The 23640-nt window shown below is 37.7% G+C and overlaps 1 protein-coding gene and 1 non-coding gene across 2 annotated transcripts; both read left to right on the forward strand.

Annotated features, from left to right (window-relative positions):
- Nucleotides 1–12339: 12339 nt before the first annotated feature.
- LOC149690971 (uncharacterized) lies at nt 12340–15030 on the forward strand. The gene is made up of 4 exons (XM_089869452.1): nt 12340–12370; nt 13859–14041; nt 14102–14239; nt 14300–15030. The coding sequence occupies exons 1-4, from the start codon at nt 12340–12342 to the stop codon at nt 15028–15030; spliced, it is 1083 nt and encodes a 360-aa protein (XP_089725578.1).
- Nucleotides 15031–22992: 7962 nt separating this feature from the next.
- Nucleotides 22993–23065, forward strand: TRNAV-UAC (transfer RNA valine (anticodon UAC)). Its single transcript has one exon. It is a non-coding gene; the product is annotated as a tRNA-Val (tRNA).
- The last annotated feature ends 575 nt before the right edge of the window (nt 23066–23640 follow it).

Below are 23640 nucleotides of genomic sequence, written 5' to 3' on the forward strand. Positions count from 1 at the left end.
ATTCGGATTCGCGATTCTAAAAGAACTTTATTCATGTAAAGAACAATTATGAAAACCTGTTTCATGTCTGAAAAAAAATTATTCGTCAAGGACATTTCTTTTTTTTGTCACTTTAGGCTTGCTTTTTACAAAATATAAATTTGAGTGTTTGAGTTGACGTGAGCCCCGCATACCATTTGGCTTATCTGGGGACTGTTACTAAAATAGAGTGTGTCAGAGAATTCGCCTTAGACAAGCATGGTAAATAGTTGGGTGTGTGAAAGTAAATAGTGTTAACAATTAATTTTTATGCGTTACCATGAAAAACTTATGAAACAACAGAGAAATTGTACATATTTGAGCAAGAGCTAAACAATGATATTGACTAGCTTGCATTCATTTTTGATTATTTAGGTTACATTCCAAATTTCCTGTGGTTTGTGGTGGTGGGTGACTACGTATCTCTTGAATTGCTGAAGTGTCTGGGCTATCAAGAAAGTTAATAGTTTTGAGTAGAAAACCATTTCTTTATTTAAAAATGCATGAGTAAGCTGTAGTTCAAGGGGTTAATAGCGTAACAATCGTCCGTTAGCATTCTGGAAATAAATAAAAAAAATAAAAGTAACATTTTACATAATGTTTGACTATATGCTGAAGGAAACGACACAGTTATGATGTCTCGTTGTTGCTTTAGTAATAGCATTGCATGATAAGCACGATATTGGGCCTTGAAGCACAGCCTCTTGCTATCGCGGTTTTCCCCTTCAGAACCCCTTTCGTTTTTCTGAAATGTTCAATGGCATTCCAAATGTTAGAAAGTGGTATAAGTGCGGGTTACCACGCACTTATAAACAAAATGAAGTCGATATTCTTGTTCTGCAACTTCAAATTAATGTTTTAGCTATTTAAAAATTATGAAAACGTTAACCCTGGGCTTACTTTACATTTCTTTTTTTTTAATTGTCTTGAACACGAATATATACTTATTTGAACTTTTACAAGCGCCGGGTAATCTGAACTTGTTCCTAGAAAAGTCTAAAAGTAAATCGATGGTGCAACAAGCACAATTTAGATAGTTTTGAGAGAGCAGTGCTTAGAGCTTTCAGGCTTATAATTGGTTCGTGTCATTCGCAAGGTAAAATTATTGTGTAGATAATTAACCAGCATGTTAAGGACCACTAAGAAGCCGCACTAGTTTTTAATCATTGTAAAATTAAAGTTGGAAACTTAATAACTAACGAGTTATAAAGGTTAATATGGAAAATTTTTAAATATAATTATTATTTATGAAGCTGTACACACCAACCGTGGTGGAATTATTACAAATGAAATAATTGGATACGCCAGAAAACACTTGAAATTGGAAGAATTGTCTCGAGTGATTGGCCAAATACCCGGAAAAAGAATAATTCTCTCTGTCGGGAACATAGAGTTAGAAAAGGTAGACATTGTTCCAAGTGTTGCTAATGAAACTTAAATATAAATACAATAGAATGTGGAAATTTTTACAGTACGCTCGAACAAATAAATTCACAATTCTAACAAACCTGAAAATGTATTGCCTTCCGCTCCTCACAAACCTTCAACACAGAGAAGTTATTCTACTCATGCCTTTACCATCTACTGGTCAAAATGTCTTAATAAATTTCATAAAACAGACTGTAGAGGGTTTTCCCTGTAAGTATGAAGCGCTTCGATAAGAATCCAATTTATGGGTGCTTGGACAAGAGTTTCATTTGTGTGTGCTAATATAATTGAATTGGTTTTTTTTTGTTTTAATTTTAGCATTTGACATGATTTCTATAGATGAAATTATAAAAAGTAAGTAACAAAGTTAAGACTTATTCGACTGCCCATTTAAGAGAGATAAATGGACATATATGGGATATCGAACCAACCATTCCCATAGGCCAAAAATTATAAGAGCAGGCAGTCGAAATCGCCTTTCTCATTGAACACCGTACACTACACTAACTTCAAGCATGTTATATTAACCATTCCAAACATTTCTTTAGAAACGGTGATCCGGATTATAAGGAGCTGCCAAACATAATAACAAAATTTTTATCAAATCGTATAAAGCCAATTAAAAAAATAAATGAATATTCGAAAGAAGAAAAAATTATTAGAGTCAACCACTTGAAGGCGGGACTAGAAAACATTAACGTACAAGACATAGAAGAAGGTAATTGAAGAGATAAATTTTTAAGCAAAGAAATACTTTCAGAGTAAAGTTAAAATTTTGGCAGCATATTCGCGAAAAATTCACTCATTTATAAAGGCAGTATCTATAATTTCATGTTTTTTTGATAAAATAGACAGACTTCTTTCTGAGGAACCAAGTGGTTCTTGTGTTGTAGAAAATTAAACAACTTCGATGAAGTGTACTTCCAGTGAACCTTTGCCACTTTCTAAAACTCAAGATGAAATAGAATTTAAAGGAGAGCAGCACACAAACTGGATAAGGAGAGTAGTGCTAAATCTAAACCCAAGCTTCACGGAGGAAGGATACCCTAAAAGGGTTGACAAAGTAAGATTATTTTTATTTATTATTATAATAATTTGTGAGAGTTAGGTAAGTAATTCCAAATCTAATTTCTTAAGAAAGAACATCAATGCATGTTGGATTCACTGAACATCGGAAAAAGAAAGATTTTGATGAAAAAGGAAAAAATAAAATTAACTTTGAAATTAAAAAAAATAATTGAAATTTAAAAAAAATTAATTGAAATTTAAAGGGTATGGGAATTTACAATTTCATATCATATTTTAGCACGAAAGTGGTATTATATTACACTTTCAAGTCTCTACTTTCAAAATATAAAGTTTTTAATATAATTGAACCAAAGTTTCTATTTTTAAAATCCATTGGAAAATCACGAAAACTCAGCTTCGATATATAAATTATTTTGTCTTGTCAGCTTGTTCGGTTGGTTTATGACATCACACGGGCAAACCTATACAAGCGAGAGCGAGCCCGAGCTATACCCGTCTCGTGCTCTGTCTATGGTTTGATAGCGGAGAGAGTGGCACCATCTCGCGTGCGTGACGTCAAAAACAAGAAAACGTTGTAGCCTTTCTTAAAGACTTTTAAAAAGTGGATTTTAAATAATTTCATATGAAGCATTTTCAAATGCATATTGCCAAATAACTAGAAATCGGATAATTAAAAGCTTGATATTTCTGAATTCACAGTAATTAATTCTATCTTTTGCTATATAAATCAGAGGTTTTTCAAACGAAGCTTCTCATACCCTTTAAAAAAATTCATCGAAATTTAAAAAAATTAATTGAAATTTAAAAAAACTTAATTGAAATTTAAAAAACAAATTCCTTCAAGTGGAAAGGAAAAAAATGTGAATAATTTTAAAACAATTGTAAAAATACTAAACTTCTAAATTTAAATAAAACTTAATACTAAACTAGAGCCATGTTAGGTGTTCTGAAAAAAATTTAAAGGGTAAAAAAAATATGAGTTATCTATCTATATCTATATAAATCAAAGTCCTGACTGACTGACAGACTGACTGATAATCAACGCCCAGCCCAAACCGCTTGCCCTAGAAGGCTGAAAATTTGAAGGAACGTTACTCAAGAGTAGTAGGCGCGTACTAAGAAAGATTTTTCCAATCCGCCTCCATCTTCAAAAATGGCGCCCAGAAATGTGAAAAATCTTCTCCATGCAACAAAGACCGCGCGTTTCAACCGATTTCGGAAATATTTAGTACACTGGTTTCCTTTAACTTATAGACGGGCTGAAAGGTCTTTTGGGTTGTATTTGGTGCCATCTTTTTAAATGGTGGCCAGAAAATTCTTCTTTATGGAATAACGTCCGCATGAAAAGTAATATAAAATGTCCCGACGGGCTAACGGGCAACACCGAGTGCCTTCGCTCTTAGGGTGCTACAAAAATGTCATTTGTAAAATCTACCCAATTTTTATAACATTTTGATGGAAGTTCTTATTACATGCGAGCGACGCCGCGGGTAACAGCTAGTTAATTATGTATTCGAAGTTTCCTGAGAAATTGTTGTGATAAAACTAATTTTATTCAATGTTTTAATTTTGGTTTGTAAAACCTCCCTTCCCCTATAGTTCCCCACGAGTTCACTTTTCCTTTAAGCACGCAAGAATGGTTAGCAAAAATTAAATCGTTATTCCAGCTCGTAATTAAGTGAGCAAACAGGTAAAAACGCTTGTAAATCATTAAATATTAATAAATAATTATGTTTTCTGGAGTTTGTACTGGGAAAAAGCGTTGATAAATTAGAAAATGTTACTACTGTCATAAGTGTATGTCGAGCAAACGAGAAAAACCCTTGGGAACAATTAAATAACAGTAATGAATCTCGGGAAAAACTAATTTTATGAAGTATTTAATTTTGAATTAGGATACCCCCCCTTCCCCAATAGTTCCCATACCCGTACACTTCCCCTTCAAGCACTCAAAAGAAAAAAGGTTAGCAAGTAGAAAATCATTATGCCACCTCTTAATTTAACGAGCAAAGGAGTAAAAACGCTGGGGAACAATTAAGTATCAATTAAAAGTGTATTTTCTAATGTTTCCCGGTCATTTCTCTGCGAAAAGTAGTTTCATGAAGTGTTTTGTTATACCATCCTAATTTTGTTTACTAATGAGTTGTGTTTCTATAGATAAATTAATCGGTTTAAATACAGTTATTTAGTCGCAATTTTACTTGAAATTTACTTTAATGTACTGTGGGATGTCGCCTTTCTATTATTTTCTCTACAAATTAACAACTAACGCTTAATTTATATTCATTTAGGTTAATTCATATTCATTTAGTTTGTAAAAGGCTTAATATAGAATAAGCAGACGCATAAGCAGACGCCGTTTGATTTTCTGAGAAATTCTGAGAGTTATGCCGGGTTAGCAAAAATCGGTAGCAAAAAAAATTATGTAAACTAGTATCACCCATATAGAGTTCTTTTTAAGCTAAAATATAACGATAACGAAAGGGAAAACTCCGGCCCCAACTCTTATTACTACTACTACTACTTCGGCTCGCGTCAAACTAATGCGAAGAACACACATGCGTAAACGTTCGACAAAAACGTAAACTGAAACGTAAACGTACTAGAAAAAGGTGTTGAAATTGTCTCAACTTTTTCCGTCTTAAAAAATTTTACGCTAAGCTCCAGCCAATCAGATACTTGATCTGTACGAGGTTTTATTGTCAAAAATGGAGGAGAAAAGCGCTGATTTGGGGCAATTTATAGGGAAGGTTGGAAGTTTTCCAAATCTTTCTGACAAGGTTTTTTTCTTATTTTAATGATACGATTTTAAAACAAACTATATTTCAAATCATTAGAGCACGGTACAGTTTATCAGGTTCGTAGCATTGATTTCAACCCTTAGCCTCGGTCTCCTCTACGAGCATATGAAAGGTCCGCGGCTAATCCTTCTTAACCGAAAGAGACTTATGATAGATGTCACTTTTTCGGATTTCAACACCGCAAATTAAGTTTTTCATTTGCGTTTACGTGTTCAAGTGCAATTCCGATCCAGAAACGTAAATATAAACGGAATAGAAAATAGTTTACGTTTTCTAGTTTTTAATACGATTCCGTGATATTTTTACGCATGTGTGTTCCTCTCTTCACGCTCTCCGAGTCGACACGCAATTAAGAGGTTTTTCTTAAATAAATAATTAAATAAATATAATTGATATTAATTATTTTAATCAACATTAATTAATTAATTCTAGTTAAATCGTATTCGGAAACTTTGTTCCTAAATCGTTTCAAGCATAGCTATTGTTGACGTTTGAATTGAAGCGTATCCCTTTTTAACAATTTTTGGAAATTTAGGGTATATAAGGCGATTGTTTCACAGTAAATGATAAGGAAACCCGCAACTGCGTGAAACTTTGTTGGAAGCCTTACCTGCCATTGGGAGGTTAGTTTCTCGTAACCCTACCCGATCGCCTTGTAGTTCTTAATCCTAACGATGGGAATAGAAGCCAAGAATTGCTTTATGCGAACACGTTTGCTCCGATTTGTCAACTGTGAATGTGGTGACAGACACAGACACCCCCACCCCCAGACACGTCTAGAGTAATACCTCTCCGTGGCGTCATCGTCACTCGGAGTGGTAAAAATGAGTTTTATGGAATATTTGTTTGTAAACGGTCCAATAACGAGACCAATACTAGTCGAATCATTTTAATAAAAATTTGTGCGTTTGAAAAATCGTTTCTTATAAATACATTTAGTTATTTTGCCCTAGGAGCTATTAATCTCTATTGGGTCATTATTTCAATTTTCGACAAACGTCGCTGCTCGCTAGTAGTGGATTTTAATGATACTTTTTTTTGTGGGTAGATACACCTAAAAAGTGAAGTTACCCAAAGTTATTCGCTTCAAATATTATAAATTTGAAAGTTATGCAATTTTGAAATTTATTGTATTTTGTCTAAAATTTGCGGTCTTTTCCCACATTTCTTTTGATATCTCGACCGGTAATAGTTCTTAAAATATAAAAATTGGTATCCCTCATCAAAATGAAGTGCTGAGTCGGAATTTGAAACTTATCTGGCGCCATCGCCTCAAACTTTAGAGTTAAGAACCAATTTGGGTGTGTCACGCAACAATTTATTGACAAAACGGACCACCTTGAAATTCTTTGAAAAAATAGGTGTATCATCCCTATACGCATGCAAAAGAACCCCTAAAATATGGTGTTTAAGAAATAATTTTCCTATCAAAAAAAAAAATAATTTTGTTTTCGGCACTTTTTATTGGAAGTTCAAAATGAATTAAGCATTAAAAATTATGAAATCTGATTATTCTTCAAAATGATTTTTTTGTCCCTTCTCAAACATTCTTTAGAGAAGTAATATTGCCTTCCTCTTGGTGAAGCGGGACCGTTAACCTTGCAAAGAATTTCACATTCCGGAATCCAATATTCATCTTTTCTATTTGGCCAGATATAAGAGCTTGATATTCCGGGTGGATGAAGAAAATTAATGAGAGATTCTCGGCTTTCTTCATTTGTATCCACTACAACACCGAAATAAAGCTTGCTTTGCAGAATTGTGGCGACGTACTGTCCAGGCATCAAATCGAAACATATTCCTAATTCATTTGACGTTTCTTCTGCGCAAACCTTCACAATCAATGCGTATTCGTCACCAGAAAGTCGAGAAATGTTTAATTCGGTTTTACCTCACATTAATAACTGTTGTAAATTAGAGATAATACCGGTTGTGTTTTTTATCTATATCCAGATTAGATTCTATACTTGTGTTATTTATGCATCGCGGTCATTCTTGTAATCTTTATTTTTTATCGCGATGCCTTAACTATATAACCGGATAACATTCCGATAACGTTTGTCAGTTCTCAGTCGTCAGTTCACAGTTGATCAGTTCCCAGTTATCTGTTCTCAGATATCAGTTCAGTGTATTGTTCCCGGATATTAATACTAATGTTCTAAATTAAATTAATAAAGAGTTTATAACCAGTTAAACCCAGAGTCGTTCTTGCGTCAAATAACAACAGGTTATTGGCCCAGCACGCTTCCACTGCGCAGAGGTTTAGAAGTCATAAGAAGTTCAACGCCGGGAAGATTATCCTTTAAGGTGCGGAGTCAGACATAGAATGGCCGGAAATCACCTGGGACGAATCGAGACGTTAACTAAGGATAATTATGATACCTGGAAAATGCAAGTGGAAGCCCTGCTTCAAAAGAACGACCTCTGGGAGTACGTAGGTGGAACTTCAACGAGGCCAACTCCGGTGCGGGGAACGGAAGGAAACGCCCAGGCGGTCGCTACCTGGGACAGTAATGATCGAAAAGCAAGAGCGGACCTAATCTTGTCGATCAGTCCGTCGGAGTTGAAGCAAGTAAAGAATTGCACGACCTCACGGGAAGTATGGCAGAAGCTCTAATCCATCTACCAGTCCAGTGGACCTGCCCGGAAAGCCACGCTGCTGAAGAAACTGACCCTCAAGAAAATGAAGGAGGGAGAAGATGTCCGGGACCACGTCCGAGAATTCTTCGACGCAGTAGACAAGTTGGCTGACATGGGAGTAGCTGTAAACGACGACCTACTGGCCATTATGTTGTTATACAGTCTACCAGAATCGTACGAGAACTTCCGGTGCGCAATAGAGTCCAGGGATACGTTACCTGATCTGGAAGCCTTGAAAATAAAGATCCTGGAGGAATCGGACGCCAAGCAATCTAGGGAAGACGAACCCGTGCAGAATGCGATGATGGGCAGTAACCACTTTTCCCGGAAAACTGCAGAAAGGGGTAGAGGAAGAAGCTTACGTGGACGAGGAAGCACGACCTTTAAGTACAAGTGTCATGGATGCAGGAAACCCGGCCAAAAGGTAGCCGATTGCCCCGACAAAGACAATGGTTCAGGAAGAAAAACCAGAAAGAAGGAAAACGCCCATCATGTACTGGCAGAAAATTTGGCCGAGGAAGAATTCGCATTGCACCTGAAGGCTGATCACGATTCCTGGTGCCTGGACAGCGGAGCCACCTCACATATGACTTCCAGCAGAGACTACTTCAACGTTTACCAAGAGACCACGAAATCTTTAAACCTGGCCACTGCAGAGTCAACGAAGATACGAGGTGTTGGCGAAGTAAAAGTACCCGCAACGAATGGCAGCGACAATCGAATTCTTCGCCTGGAACGAGCCCTTCATGTCCCGGATTTAAGAACAAATCTCCTATCCATTGCCAAGATGACAGACAAAGGACATGAGGTCACATTCAAGAAGTCGCAGGCCTGGATTAAAACGGCAACCGGAGAAGTGATTGCAGTTGCTGACAGAGTTGGAGACCTTTATTTCCTGAGAAAGGCTGAAGAAACGGTCCAAGCAGTGCAATCGGAAATAAAGCCTAGAAGCAACCTGGAGAACTGGCATTTCCTACTCGGTCACTTGAACGAGAGAAGTTTAAAGGAAATGGCCCGGAAGAATTTGGCTACGGGGCTCAACATTGAAAAAGATGGGAGCCTGGGAATCTGCCAAATCTGTATCAAAGGAAAGCAATCGAAGGAGCCGTTGCCGAAAACCGAAGATAGCCGCACCTCGCATGTCCTGGAAATAGTACACTCTGACGTATGCGGGCCGATGAGAGTAACGTCAATGAGCGGAGCCAAGTACATCGTCGTTTTCACTGATGATTATTCCCGGTGGAGTGAAGTCAGTTTCTTAAAACACAAGAGCGAAGTGTTGAAAGCCTTCAAGGAATTCAAGCAACGAGCTGAAGTGGAAACCGGGAGAAAAATCAAGACCTTGCAGTCCGACAACGGAACCGAATACTGCAACAATGAATTCGACAGATTCCTGAAAGACTCTGGGATAAAAAGAAGGCTCACCGTACCATACACCCCGGAACAGAATGGCATTGCCGAAAGAAAGAACAGAACACTCCTAGATATGGCCCGATGTATGATGATACAAGCGGAACTTCCACCATCATTCTGGGCAGAAGCGATGGCCACGGCTAACTACATTCGAAACCGTTGTCCTTCCCGGAGCATAAATGGAGAAGTACCATTTACCAGATGGACCGGAAAGAAGCCATCCCTGCAACATTTGAAGATTTTCGGGGACAAAGCTTTGCTGTTGGACGAAAATAAAAGGAAGGGGAAGTTTGCAGCCAGGAGTAAAGAATGCGTTTTCATCGGCTATTCTCAAGTCTCGAAGGCCTATCGACTCTGGGTTCCGTCCGAGAAGCAAATCTACCGAAGTCGCAATGTCAAGTTCCTGGGAGAATTCAATAAACAAGGCGGATATGATGATTTCGTCACTCCAGAAGTAAACCTGAAATACGGAGGCAAAGCTAAAGGCGAAATCGAAATCCCGGCCACTACACACGCTGTAAAACCGCCAGGAAGAGAAGAATTCAAAGAAGTCAAAAAGGAGTTCAAAGATGAAATCCCGGAAGAATCTAATGCCCAGGAAAACGAGGACGTCTTCGAAGAACCCTCAGAAACCCTCTTTCTGAAGAAAGGTCCTGGAAGACCGAAGAAAATAAGAACTGGAGTACCCGGACGACCGAAGAAATCATTCAACATGATTCCGAGCGTCTCAGAAGAGTCTACTGAAGAGGCTACTGACGAGCAAGAAACCCGGTCCGATGAGTCAGCAAACCTAGCCATCTTATCAGAACCTTTGTCCTTGAAGCAAGCCCTGGCTTCTCCGTACGCAAACGATTGGAAGAAAGCAGTAACGGAAGAGTTCGTTTCGCTTATCAAGTGCGAAACCTGGGACATCGTTCACTGTCCGGAAAACCAGAAGGTCCTTGGAAATCGTTTAGTCTTCCGAACGAAGTACTTACCCAGCGGAGAAGTAGAGAAAAGGAAAGCCAGGCTCGTAGCGAAAGGTTTTGCCCAGAGACCAGGGATCGACTACCAAGAGACGTTCGCACCCGTCATTAGATCCAGCTCAATAAGACTGCTTATGGCCCTTGCTGTAGAAATCGGTTTGGAAGTCCACCAAATGGATGTCGTCACGGCCTATCTTAATGGCGAACTCGAGGAGGAAATATATATGGTCGTCCCGGAAGGATTAACAGAATCCCTCGAAGAAATCGTCAAGTCAACCCGGTTCGACAAGTCAATCGTTGCCAGAGCAAAGAAATGGACCAGCGACCTGGAAGAAGAGGGACATAAAGTCTGTCGCATCAAGAAATCCCTCTACGGCTTAAAACAATCGGGCCGCCAATGGTACAAGAAGTTACATCAAAGACTTTCGGAAATTGGAATGACACCATTGAAGAGCGACCCCTGCTTATACGTTTTAAGAGTCGCGGAAGATATTATGATCATTGGAGTCTATGTCGACGATCTGATCCTTGCATGCAATAACCCGGATTGGATGACTGAAGTAAAGCTTGAACTTGGAAGAAAATTCGATAAAAAGGACCTGGGGCCAATCCATCACTGTCTCGGAATGGAATTTCACCAAGATCTAAAACAAAATACCATCCGGATTTCCCAAGCGAAATATGCGGAAACGGTCCTGAAACGTTTCAACATGCAAGACTCCAAAGCAATAGCGACTCCAATGGATGCCAACTACAAGTTGCGAAATCCGGAACACCCAGTAGCAGAAGACATGAGTCGAATTCCGTATCAATCTCTGGTCGGCTCTCTCATGTACCTGGTAGTGTCATCACGACCGGATATGGCGTATTCAGTCAGCGCATTGAGCCAGTTCAATACAAGTTATGACGAAACTCATTGGATTGCCGGGAAAAGAGTTCTGAGATACCTGAAGGGAACTCTTCATCATGGGTTGCTTTATCGGAAGACCGGATTGCCAATCCAGGGTTTCGTTGATGCAGACTATGGAGGCTGTCCGAAAGATAGGAAGTCATATACTGGATATGTCTTCAAACTAGCCGGCGCTGCAGTATCCTGGGAAGCCCGGAAACAGCGAACCGTTGCGTTATCCAGTACAGAAGCAGAATATATGGCGATGTCCGACGCAACCAAAGAAGCCATATATCTCAAAGGACTTCTCAACGAACTTGGAGTATCAGTTCCGGCGATCGAGCTGTACAACGACAACCAGGGTGCCCAGAAACTCGTTCAGAATCCTGTTTTCCATGCCAGAACGAAGCACATTGATATCCGGCACCACTTCATTCGAGACACCTACGACCAGGGACATATAGCCTTGCGGTATCTACCAAGAGAGGAAATGCCAGCTGACATCTGTACAAAGAGCCTGTTCCGTCCGAAGCACCTCTTCTGCGTCAAAGCCCTTGGACTGGAAATAATTGAATGACCACCCCCTGGATAGAAGATTGAAACCACCGATATTAAGAGGGACTGTTGTAAATTAGAGATAATACCGGTTGTGTTTTTTATCTATATCCAGATTAGATTCTATACTTGTGTTTTTTATGCATCGCGGTCATTCTTGTAATCTTTATTTTTTATCGCGATGCCTTAACTATATAACCGGATAACATTCCGATAACGTTTGTCAGTTCTCAGTCGTCAGTTCACAGTTGATCAGTTCCCAGTTATCTGTTCTCAGATATCAGTTCAGTGTATTGTTCCCGGATATTAATACTAATGTTCTAAATTAAATTAATAAAGAGTTTATAACCAGTTAAACCCAGAGTCGTTCTTGCGTCAAATAACAACAATAACCCCTGGATATGAAAGGCAAGCAAAACCGGGCGTTTTCAAATAGTATCGCCATGTGGCGCCCTCAGACGGCAAAACGTAGAACTTTGTTACCCCATGCAGACGACGCAGTTTGAATTGTACGGTTGTACCGGCAAGGCCTAGTAAACGAAAACGGTTTTTTTTGTGTCTACTTCGATATTAAGTCAAAGACATTAAATATTTAAAAAAAATGCCTAGCAAACGCTGTTCTTACGCAAATTGTAAGAGTGACTATAGGTATAGTGATAAACCAAACATGGAGAACGTGAGGTTCTTTAAATTTCCAAGTTCAAGGATTCATTTTGATCGTAGTAAAGAATGGGTTAAGGCTTGTGGTCGCGCAGACTTTAGCATAAAAAACTTGTTAGAGAGGGACAAAAATAACAAATTAACAAGAGTTCCAAGGAAACCCTTACAATTTTGTCGCGCTTTCTAATGTATTTTAGCAATGTATAATGAACTCCATATTGATATAATAGCAAAGGATAATTATTACAAAAACTATATTTAGGCACTGTATAATTAATGCCTTACTTATATACAGTAACATTGCTAATTAATATTGAAATCGTATAAAGAATATCTCCTCAACAAAAGCCGAGATACAACAAACCCCAAAAAATCCTTATTTCTCAGCCTGTTACGGCTACAATGACAGGGAGCCGAACATAAAGAGGTCACACAAAAGACACGTGTCCTTGGAATGACCCATATTAGTTTAAAACACGTTTCCGCACAATTTAAATGAGATCATAGTGTTTAGCAGACGGCATAATGAATTTTAAACTTTTAAGGACGGTCTGAGACAAGGACTAGGCAATATCCCCGTCGGCGTTACAGCGTCACTTTCGGCGAAAATAAGCCAAATAACGATGAAACCGAATTAAAAATAACGATGAAACCGAATTAAAAAATTAAACACCGTTAGCGGAATGCAGTGAGCAACAAAAAATGTCGAGTCCGCACGTTTAATTACCGAAATTCAAAGAATAACAGCGAAAACATGAGAGTGGAGGTATTTTAAGTAAGGTCTCAAACACAGTTATAGAAAAGCCCCGTCATGAGTCCCGAGGAACAAACAATAAGAGCTTTTCCAAGACCTATGGCAAAACGCTGCCAGTAGGTAAAACCAAAAGACGGCGATAACACGAAAAATAGTTTAAATCACTGAAAATTAAGTTTGATTACCGTTAACGGAAGGCTTTAGAAGTCGTTATGTGCAAAAATCAAACGAAGCCAACTCGATCACGCGCTCAGCAAAAAAAATCCTTATTTCTCAGCCTGTTACGGCTACAATGCGACTCTGGAGCAATGAGATAGATCTCTATGAGAGAGATAGAGTTACAATTCAAATACTCGCGTATGCTTATTTTATTTAACACGTTTAAAAACTATCTTGACAGCTTGTTACACAGATTATAGCAGCAGACGTTAATAAAAAAGTTCTTAGGGTGGCGCCACCCGTATTTGATAAAGATTCATGCTCGATAAAAGGTGTATTGCGAAACGTCGATCTCGAGATCTCACGTTGTGACTCTAGGTTTCATATATATATTCTATCTCATTGCTCTGGAGTAGTTTAAAGAGAGCGAAGGCGAGACGACGACGAAGGCGGAGCTGACGACGAAAAAATGCGACGACGAAGGCGGAGCTAATTTTCCGTTTTATGTCTCATAAATGGATGTCCGTAATATTTTGTCCCATCATAGATGGCGACAAAATAAAAACGTACTGGATTTGCTCAAAACATTTCGTTGAGAATGAACCAACGAAACAGAATCCTAACCCAATTATTAGTACCAAGCTGGTAGTAAAAAAGATGGGCCGTAGGTGTGAGGCGACGAAAGAGGATGAAGCTGCTGAAACGTTAATGGCGCTTGGAAACATTTCAGGTAACAGTCATTTCTGTAAATGCATGTAGCATAAGACTACTTAGAACAAATTCAATATAGTTGAGATTGCAGAAATAGATGGAATTAGTTTCAATGATGGCATGGAAAATGCATCAGTTATAAATATAGATCACAGCTTTGAGGCAGTAAAAGAGGACAAAGCTATTGAAACGATAATGGAACTGGGAAACAATTCCGGTAACAGTTATTTCTGTAAATGCATGCAACTTAAGACTAATGAGAACAAATTCGTTATAGTTGAGATTGCAGAAAGATTTTTCATAGATGGGATGAGTTTAAATGATAGCGGGGAAAACCTATCAGTAGCTGTTGACCCCAACTTATGCAGTGAACATTTTTTGGAACCAGTTAATTCAGAATTGCTGTTTAGAAATGTTTGGGAAGCTTTCTCTGCTCCAGACGGATGGTTTAAAACCATTAAAACCGAAAAATACGATGCACTTGAAGTTTTTAAAATCCTTCATGATTCTGTTATTTTAAAACTTCTTGTTAATGAAGATAACTCCATTTCTCTATACATTTGGAATGACGTCATAGAAAAGACTCATTATATTTTTCAAGAAATACCACAAGTAGTTGATGGCCCTGAGTCCCTTCTTCAAGTCTTGAAAGTCATAGATACTTGGTCACTTTGTTGCGGAAATGATGAAGAAACATTTAAAAAATGTTACCTATCTATAAAGCGCAAAAGTGGATATATTTGTAAAAACACTCAGGCAATAAGAGCAACTAAATGCTCTATCATTTTCAAACCAACATATCAAAGAAGCAAAAGATGTATGGCTTGTGTTTTATTTCGTCCTCAACTGAGAAGTATAATATTCAAATACAAAAGGCGGAATTTTGAAGTAGTGACTAAATGTAAAAGAAAATACAAAACTATGAAGAAAGATGACTTAATCAAAAAGGTTAAAGCAGCAAAAAAGATAGAACGTTCTTATGAGCGTAAGCTTTCACGCCGAGATTAAAAATTAAAATCATACATTGAAGAAAAAGGGAAAAAAATTGATAAGCTATCTAGCGAAGGATTCGCGAAAATATTGAAGAATCACGTTAACGATGATGAAAATGAGTTTGCTAGGGAAATTTTGATGGAACAAATAAAAATGCTTGACAAAAACCCAAAATCCCGGAAATGGCATCCAAACATAATTAAATTTATATGCGTTCAAAATCGCCCTCTGCTTATCGAGCTTTACAAGAATCACGAGCGTTGCAGCTAACAACTGAAAGAACCCTTCATAATTATTCAAAGAATATGCTACAAAAACCAGGTCTCTCCAAAGAAACTCTCTTGTATTTCCAAGAAGAGTTCAACAAAGTCTCAAAAAAGGAACATGAAAAATATGTTTGTTTAAGCATTGATGAAATGAAGGTTCAACAGGATATCATATATCATAAAAGTACTGGAGAAATATCCGGATTTGTAGAGTTAGATGATGCGCTTGAAAAACTTCGAAGCATTGAAAAAAGATCTAAATCCCAAGACGAACCCTTGGAATTAGCCACTCATGTCATGCAAATCATGGTTCGTGGGATAACTACTTCCTTAAAATACCCTTTATCGTTTTATCCAACGGCGTCATTAAACGCAGAAACATTAAACCACTTAGTGTGGAATACTATTAGAAGATTAGAAGGAATAGGCTGCAGGGTTTTATGCGTGGTCGGAGATGGAGCATCCTCAAACCGAAAGTTTTTCCAAATGAACTATGGAACTGATCATTTTTGTGAAAATGGATTTGCTAGATCTGAAGATAGGCCATTGTATTTCATATATGACATTCCACACATTATGAAGACTGCAAGAAATTGTCTTTCTGAAAGTGGTTTGCCAAAGTTCACAAAAAAGAAAATATCTAAAGGAGAAAAGAAAACTAATGTAAAGGCTGAGCTTCCTACCAGAAGGATGATCAAAAACAACAAGGAAATCTTATGGTCGCATCTTGAGGAGTTATACAAAATTGACTCGTCTAATATTATTAGAAAACTTCCTAAACTAAAATTTGAGCACATATATCTGGATTCTTAGTCTCGCATGAGAGCTAAGCTAGCGACACAGGTTCTAAGTGAGAGTGTAGCATTGGCCATGGAGGACATTTTGGGGGAAAAAGCAAGCGAAACTGTCAAATTCATTCGTTTAATGGATAAATTTTTTGATATCATGAATGTATCGAATTACGCTACAGGAAAGCGGCAGAAAAATGATTACAAACGTCCTATTGAAAGTGTGGAAGATGAGCCATTAAATTGGTTGCAGACAGAGTTTCTTTCATATTTTGAAGATTGGGAAAAAGAAATAGATGATAAGTATCCCGCTTTTTCTAAAGCTGAGAGAAAGATGATGCAATTAAGTCAAGAAACTCTAGAGGGCATCCGTGTTTCAACTAATTCCATTATTCAAATTACCCGCTTATTAAATAAAGGTGCAAAATACATTCTCACGACGCATTTGAATCAAGACTGTCTTGAGCAACATTTTGGAAAAGTACGAAGTTTGCTTGGTGCTAATCACAACCCAAACGCTAAAGGTTACGGAGAGAGTAATGAAAAAACGCAAATAATTCGGTCATTTGTTAAGGCTCCAAAAAATGGAAATAGTGGCCTTATTTTAGAGTAGCGTTAATTAATAAAGTTAGGACTTTAATTTTTTTGATAAATCTTGAAATCTGGAACCCACGAGTTCTAAATTAAAATTATTTAGGGATTTTCCTAAAATTAAAAACTTGTAAGGTTTTAAAAATAAAATGAATAACAATCAGAAATTAACTTTGGTGTTTTGTAATTTTTTATCACTTTTTTCAAAATAGGAATTTTTTACCATTTTTAATACATAAAATTCAAATTAATACTATAAACTTAATTTGAACATTAGATGACTAACTCTGATTTGAATTACTAATTTCTAAGAGCTGCTTCCTTAGCCTCTTTTCTTTGATCTTTCTTTTGTTTGCAATTTGGTGCTTTTGTGAAAGGAATGTTTTTAAACCTGAACCGTAAATAGTTAGAAAAATGTTAACTATAGCTTTTAAAACTGAATCTTTTTTATCACAGTATCTATCTTCAGACCAGATTTCAGACCATTTAGATCTTAAAATTTTACTAGCTAAAATATCAAATTCAGCTTTTAATCGAAGTTCTCTTCCCCCTGTCCTTTTTAACTGTCCAATTACTAGGTTCTGACATTCTGTCCTGCTCGCCCAAAGACATCCTTTCCATAATGAAGGTAAACAAATCAGTAGGAACTTTTCTCTTAATAGATCTGATGACAGAACCTCCAACATAATATACAGCTTCAAGATCATGGTTTTCAGCTGTTTCAAACTGTAGTAACTTGAAGTTTTCCAAGTAATTTTATTCGCCTGTGGCTACCGGAACATTTCTCTCTTCGGGTTTTGTAATGGTAACAGATTCATTCAAAATTTCATCAAAAATTTCTACCATGATGGTATGTGATATGTACCGTATATCGTACACTGACGTTAAAATGGGATCATTGTCCTAAAGTATAAACTTATAAGTGATTTCTTCTCACAACCAACAGACAAATATTTCAATATTTACTAACCTCGACAATATTAATTATGTGATTTTTTATATCACAGTTCCTAAATAGCTTTTGGCATTCCTCAACGTAATTTTCCCTCGTTAGGTTTGTCATAAGAGAAAACTTATCAAGGTAAATTTCCTTGATTGCGTAGAAGGAAACCAATTCTTTTGCACATATCTTAATAGCTTTAGCTAAATCACAGTCCATGCCTTGGTCGGAGGTAGTAATCATATTATTAAATGCTTGCTTGCATATAATTTCAAAGTTATTTGAAATAACACCTGTAAATAATAATTGGCCTGTTGGGATTACACTTAAATGTAACCATCTACAAATTAATTATAAAATTTACCTTCCACCTTTTCCCAAAACGATAATTCTGGAACCAATATTGCACTTGAATCACTATCTGAATCATCCATTATTGCTTTTCTGTCATTTGAGTTATCAAATTTATAGTTTAATCTAATTTTTATATAAATAAAAAACAAAAAACCTACCTAATTTAGTGAACAAAACCTCCGGACCAGGTACCGGGATGAGAAGAGAAAAAGAAACGGGAACCGCGGATGAAAAGTAGCCGAGGTTTAAAAAAGCATGGAGAAGCAGACGCGGTCACGCGCTTACTGAGTTTGTTTGGGGTAACTTGTTTCCAAGTTTTGACTATAGGGGCGCTAGAGATGCCGATGCCCTATTCAAGTATGCCTCCCTATTTCCTTTCATATCCAGGGGTTATTAATCTGAGGTTTTACTGATAGGAATAAACTCGTGATGGGTGCGTGTCCCTTGAACAGTTTTGGCTTTTTCCAGCGTCAGAGTAGGCTTCAATAGTTATATGGGTCAATTTATGATAATGCAGTCCGTAATCACTTGTATCGAAGACATATTTTAAAATCCTCATTAGAGTATCGCATTGGATTTTTGCTGGATTACTTGAATATTTTGCTAAATTTGTTACAGCATACATAATATCCGGTCTTGATCGTTGAGCCAAATACATGAGTATACCAATTAATTGCCGGTACGGAAAAACTATCGGATGTTGTTCTGGTGGACATTGCCTTTTGCTGAACGACATTCCTACTGCTATCGGTATATCGTATACTCTTTGTGTTTCTATTTTCCATTCTTGTTTTAATTTCTCAATGTATCCATGCTGGTGTATATAGGCACTTCCCTTATGTGACAATTCGAATTCAATGCCTAAGAAATATTTTACCCCTCCAAGATCGTTTACTTCAAATTTTGATTGAATTCTACTCATCACGTCATTCATAATACATTGATCTTTTGCCATAATAATAATATCGTCCACATAAACCAATATTACCGCGGTTGCATTCAGCGTATATATACAATTACATCCTTTTAGCTTCGTAAAATGTAGCTCCTGTAGGACATAGTCTAATTCCCGATACCATTGTCTACCGCTTTGCTTCAAACCATATAAGGCCCTTTTTAATTCCCAAACATAGGATTCTTTTCCTGGTTCAATGAAGCCCTTAGGTTGTTTGACATATAATAATAATAATAATAATAATCTAAGCTTTGTCTACGAAGGGATTTCCACACTAAGCCTGTGGCTTGTTTACAGTTGGGTCCCTTTACAATGCATAGAGGGGTGGTGGCTAGCCCCTATGCCACAGCTAGCCTACAGCGCCCTATACTAACTATTACCGTTAACCTCTGCAAGTTTTCATGGAAAGGAGAAACCGGGTTAGACCGCGGAGGAAAACTCCTTTAACAAGCGGGGAGAGAACTTGCAAACTCTACCCAGAAGGATTTGTTCCCAGATTTTCACCCGGTGCCACAGTCCGGGATCGAACCCGGGATCCTCTTGCTGCGAGGCGAAAGCGCTAACCGCTACGCCACCCCACCTTATATTGTTTCATCAAGGTGTCCGTATAGATAAGCATTTTTGACATCTAATTGTTTATGTGTCCATCCCAGGCATACGATCAATAGTAAGATGCATGTTCGGACAAGTGAAAAATTTATTACAGGTGCGTAGGTTTCAGTGTAATCAAAATCTGGTTCTTGTGTATATCCTTGTGCAACCAATCTGGCTTTATGTCTTATTACTTCGCCCTTAGCGTTACTCTTTATTGCATAAACCCATCTAGTTCCTATAATCTTCTGGTTGGGTGTCTGGCGAACCAAATTATATACTTGGCGCTCTTGGATTGTTTGTATCTCCGACTTCATCGCTTCATGCCGTTTATCAACTTCGTCACTTTGTATCGCTTCCTCGAATGTTTTTGGTACCGTTATGCAATGTACTTCTATTGGTCCCAAACGTGACGTCAAGGCCTGTCGCCTTCCACACTGAGTATACGTGAAGCTACTAAGATCATGCTCGATATTACGGCGTTTTAGGCAGTCAGTCACTTCATCCATTGATCTCAATCTTTCGTTTTCATCCGTGATGTAATATACATCTCTTCTACCTTTGCCTCGTGGGACTTCCTCTCTAGACCATCCCTTTGGTAATCGTGGATCTTGCATTTTCCCTTTTCGTTTCCTAGGTTGTCTGTGAAATATGACATATTCATCATCAGTTATTACTTCATCGTCTTCTTCTTCTTGTGTTTGACTCTGTTTTATTGGTGCTTTCTCTTTAATTGATTTTTCAGCATCCATGAAAATTTCATCCTGTTCTTCTTCTTCTTTATTTAGCCGTGCTTCATGTTCAATCTTCTTTCTAGTCTCGTCAGCAAACGTTACTTTCTTCTGATTTCTTTGTATTGCCGATACCTCCTCTGGTTCTGGAATATTTGATCTATCTTCTACGTAGACGTTGTCGCTTACTTCCTGATATATGCTCATACCTAATTTATCTTCATTAAAGCTAACGTGCTTGGTTTCGATGATTTTATCTTGTGTTGGAAACCAAATCCTATAGCCCTTTGTCTTTACAGCGTATCCTACCATGATTCCTTGTTTGGCTCGGTTTTGTAGTTTAGTTCTGTTCGGTTTAGGTACATAAGCATATGCTACACAGCCGTAACGCTTCAGGTGCCTAACGCTAGGTTTTCAGCCTGACCACTGTTCCATGGGTACTTTGTTCATTAATTTCTGGTGTGGTAGCCGGTTAGATAAATATGTAAAAGCCAACGCAGCCTCGCCCCATAATGTTTCAGGTAATTTTGCATCTTCTAATAATGTTCTAATGCCATCTAATAATGTTCTATTATACCGCTCGCATACGCCATTCATCTCGGGAGTATATGGATTGGTTCGTTGAATCTTTATTCCCAGGTCTGTACAATTAGTTTCGAATAATCTAGAGCAATATTCAAGTCCGTTATCTGTTCTTGAAATCTCGATCTTCAGTCCTGTCTGCCTTTCAACAAATGCTTTGTATTCTTGGAATTTCTTCTATGCCTCGTCCTTAGTTTGCATGGTGTAAATTGTTGCTCTGCGGGTAAAATCATCTATAAAGGTTATGATATATCTTGCACCTGCTCTTGACGTAGTAGGGGTTGGTCCCCACACGTCGCTGTGAACAATTTCTAATACTTGTTTTGTTCCTATCTCTGGTACTTGCCTAGATGGCGCTTTCGTTGCCTTCGATAATTTACATGATTTACAAATGCCCATTTCTTCCTTGAAATTTGGTAACCCCTCAACCATTTCTTGTTCTTGAAGTGCTTTCAACCTTGCATTACTAGGATGTCCTGAGCGCTGGTGCCATCTCATGATGTCTGCTGTGGTGCTAACATGAGACCTGGCTGTTACTCCTAGCTTCGGTTCTTTGGATTCTTCTACTTTATCTCCAATGTGCACTTTAGCATCAGTGATATACAAATTCTCGTCTGATAAATGCGCGCTCATGAAGAATGTATTGTCATTATCATATATTTTCGCTATACCATGCTGGACAATAGTTTTGTATCCCTGGTTATCAAACTTCCTCACAGAGAGTAGGTTCCTGTTGTATCCTGGTACATAGATTACATCCTTTAATAAAATAATCTCCTCTCCGTTTTTTATTGATAATGCTACCGTGCCGATGCCGGTCGCTTTTATACCCCCTTCAGCGATTTCTACCTCAGACTTCATGTCTTTATAACTTTCAAAACATTCCTTATCATTACAGAAGTGGTGTGACGCACCCGTATCCAAGCTCCAATCTTCTTTATTCTTAACTGCTACTAGCGCTGAAGCGAAAAATGCCTTTTTCCTATCCCTTACATTATCGGTTCTGATATTTTGCCTTGGATACCGACAGTCCCTAGCATAATGTCCCTCTTTGTTGCAGTTATAGCATCTCTGGTTATTATTTCTATTGCGTGAAGTGTTTCTATGTGTACTATTGCTTCTAGGTCTATGCTTAACTCTATTTTTTATTGATGACGAAAATCCTGATTGAGCTTGTTCTAGATGTTCCACTCTTTCTTCTCGTTTCTGTCTATCATTTTCTGCTATTAATAGATCTTTGACCTTTTTCGGGGGTGAAGTCTGCATCTGCCCAATGATATGCCAACGCTGACACTTGCTTATATTCAGGTGGTAATTTATGGAGCATTTGGAAAGCTATCTCTTTATCCGTAAGTGATAAGCCTGCGTCTTTTAATTGTTCCGCGATACTTGTAACTTTCGCTAGATAGGTTGCCATAGATTCGGAAGACTTATATCTGCATCCTATAAATTCCGCTCGCAAATCAGCCATTCTTGCTTTTGATTTAGGTTCATATATCGCAGCTAACGCATCCCATGCACCCTTTGCCGTCTTATATCTTGCTATTAATCTCTTATGTGAATCATCGACTGCTAATGATAACTTTGACATAGCCTTTTCTTTCTTTCTTTGATACGCTACTTGTGTAGCCGCCGAAGCTTCTGCTCCTGGCTCTGCTATTGTGCCCTCAACTACACCCCACAAGCCATAGTCTTGTAATGCCATTTTTATATCAAATTTCCACGTTTCATAATTCCCATCACGTAATTTTCGAAAGGAAAAAGAATTTCCAGTCGCACAAAAATCGTCGTCTGACATATTGCCTTAACCTCTTATTTATCGTAATCAATTGGTCAATATTCTATTCTACAGGGCCGGTAGGCCCTTGTAGATATGACTTGATACTCTTTTGTAACGTTAAAGCAAAATTCACATGCTTTTACCAATTTTCCTATGGAGATTAACATGGGGTTTTTCGTGATATTTAACCACCTCTAACTGAAAAACTAGAGCGAAGTTACTTTTCGGAATACTCTTAATTTAACAATTAAGTATTCAGGGTGTGCGATCGGCTAGTCTAATCAGAAACAATTAAGTCTAAGTATGTTAATTTTAGTTAATTACAGAAGTACTTGTTACGACCATCGTGATTGGACATAATAATAATGCTAGAGCTCTTCGAAAACTCAAAATAACCAAGTATCTATGGTGTAGTGGTTATCACGTCCGCTTTACACTCGGAAGGTCCCAGGTTCGAGCCCTGGTAGATACATGACTTGACTATCGTTATTGGACACAATAATAAGCTACATCTCTTCGAAAACTCAGAATAACCAAGTATTCATTGTGTAGTGGTTATCACGTCCGCTTTACACGCGGAAGGTCCCGGGTTCGAGCCCTGGTAGATACATAATTTGACCATCGTGATTGGACATAATAATAAGCTAGATCTCTTAGGAATCTCAGTATTACTAGGTATGTGTAGTGTAGTGGTTATCTCGTCCGCCTAACACGCGGAAGGTACAACGTTCGGGCCCTGCTAGATGCATGTTTTGACTATCGTAATTGGACATAATAATAAGCGGTAAAGAAAACATAATTACTCAAAATTTAATTACATTAAGACTGAAGCGACAGATATTATATAAAAACGTCTTGGTTTGGACCAAGGCCGAAAAAACAAACGATATGTGTGAGGTTTATCAATTGACTGAAGTTTCAGATATTGAAATTTTTTTCTAGTTATTTTTATCCACTCAGTCCTTAATCAATATTTAATTCAATCAACTAATTTTACTGTTAATCGATCTAGTCCCTCTAAATTAATTGAAAAACTTACATATCTAC

Source organism: Phalangium opilio, unplaced genomic scaffold, assembly GCF_054372755.1.
Source record: "Phalangium opilio isolate 3A_F unplaced genomic scaffold, DU_Popi_V2 ptg000026l_1, whole genome shotgun sequence".
Lineage (NCBI taxonomy): Eukaryota > Metazoa > Arthropoda > Arachnida > Opiliones > Phalangiidae > Phalangium > Phalangium opilio.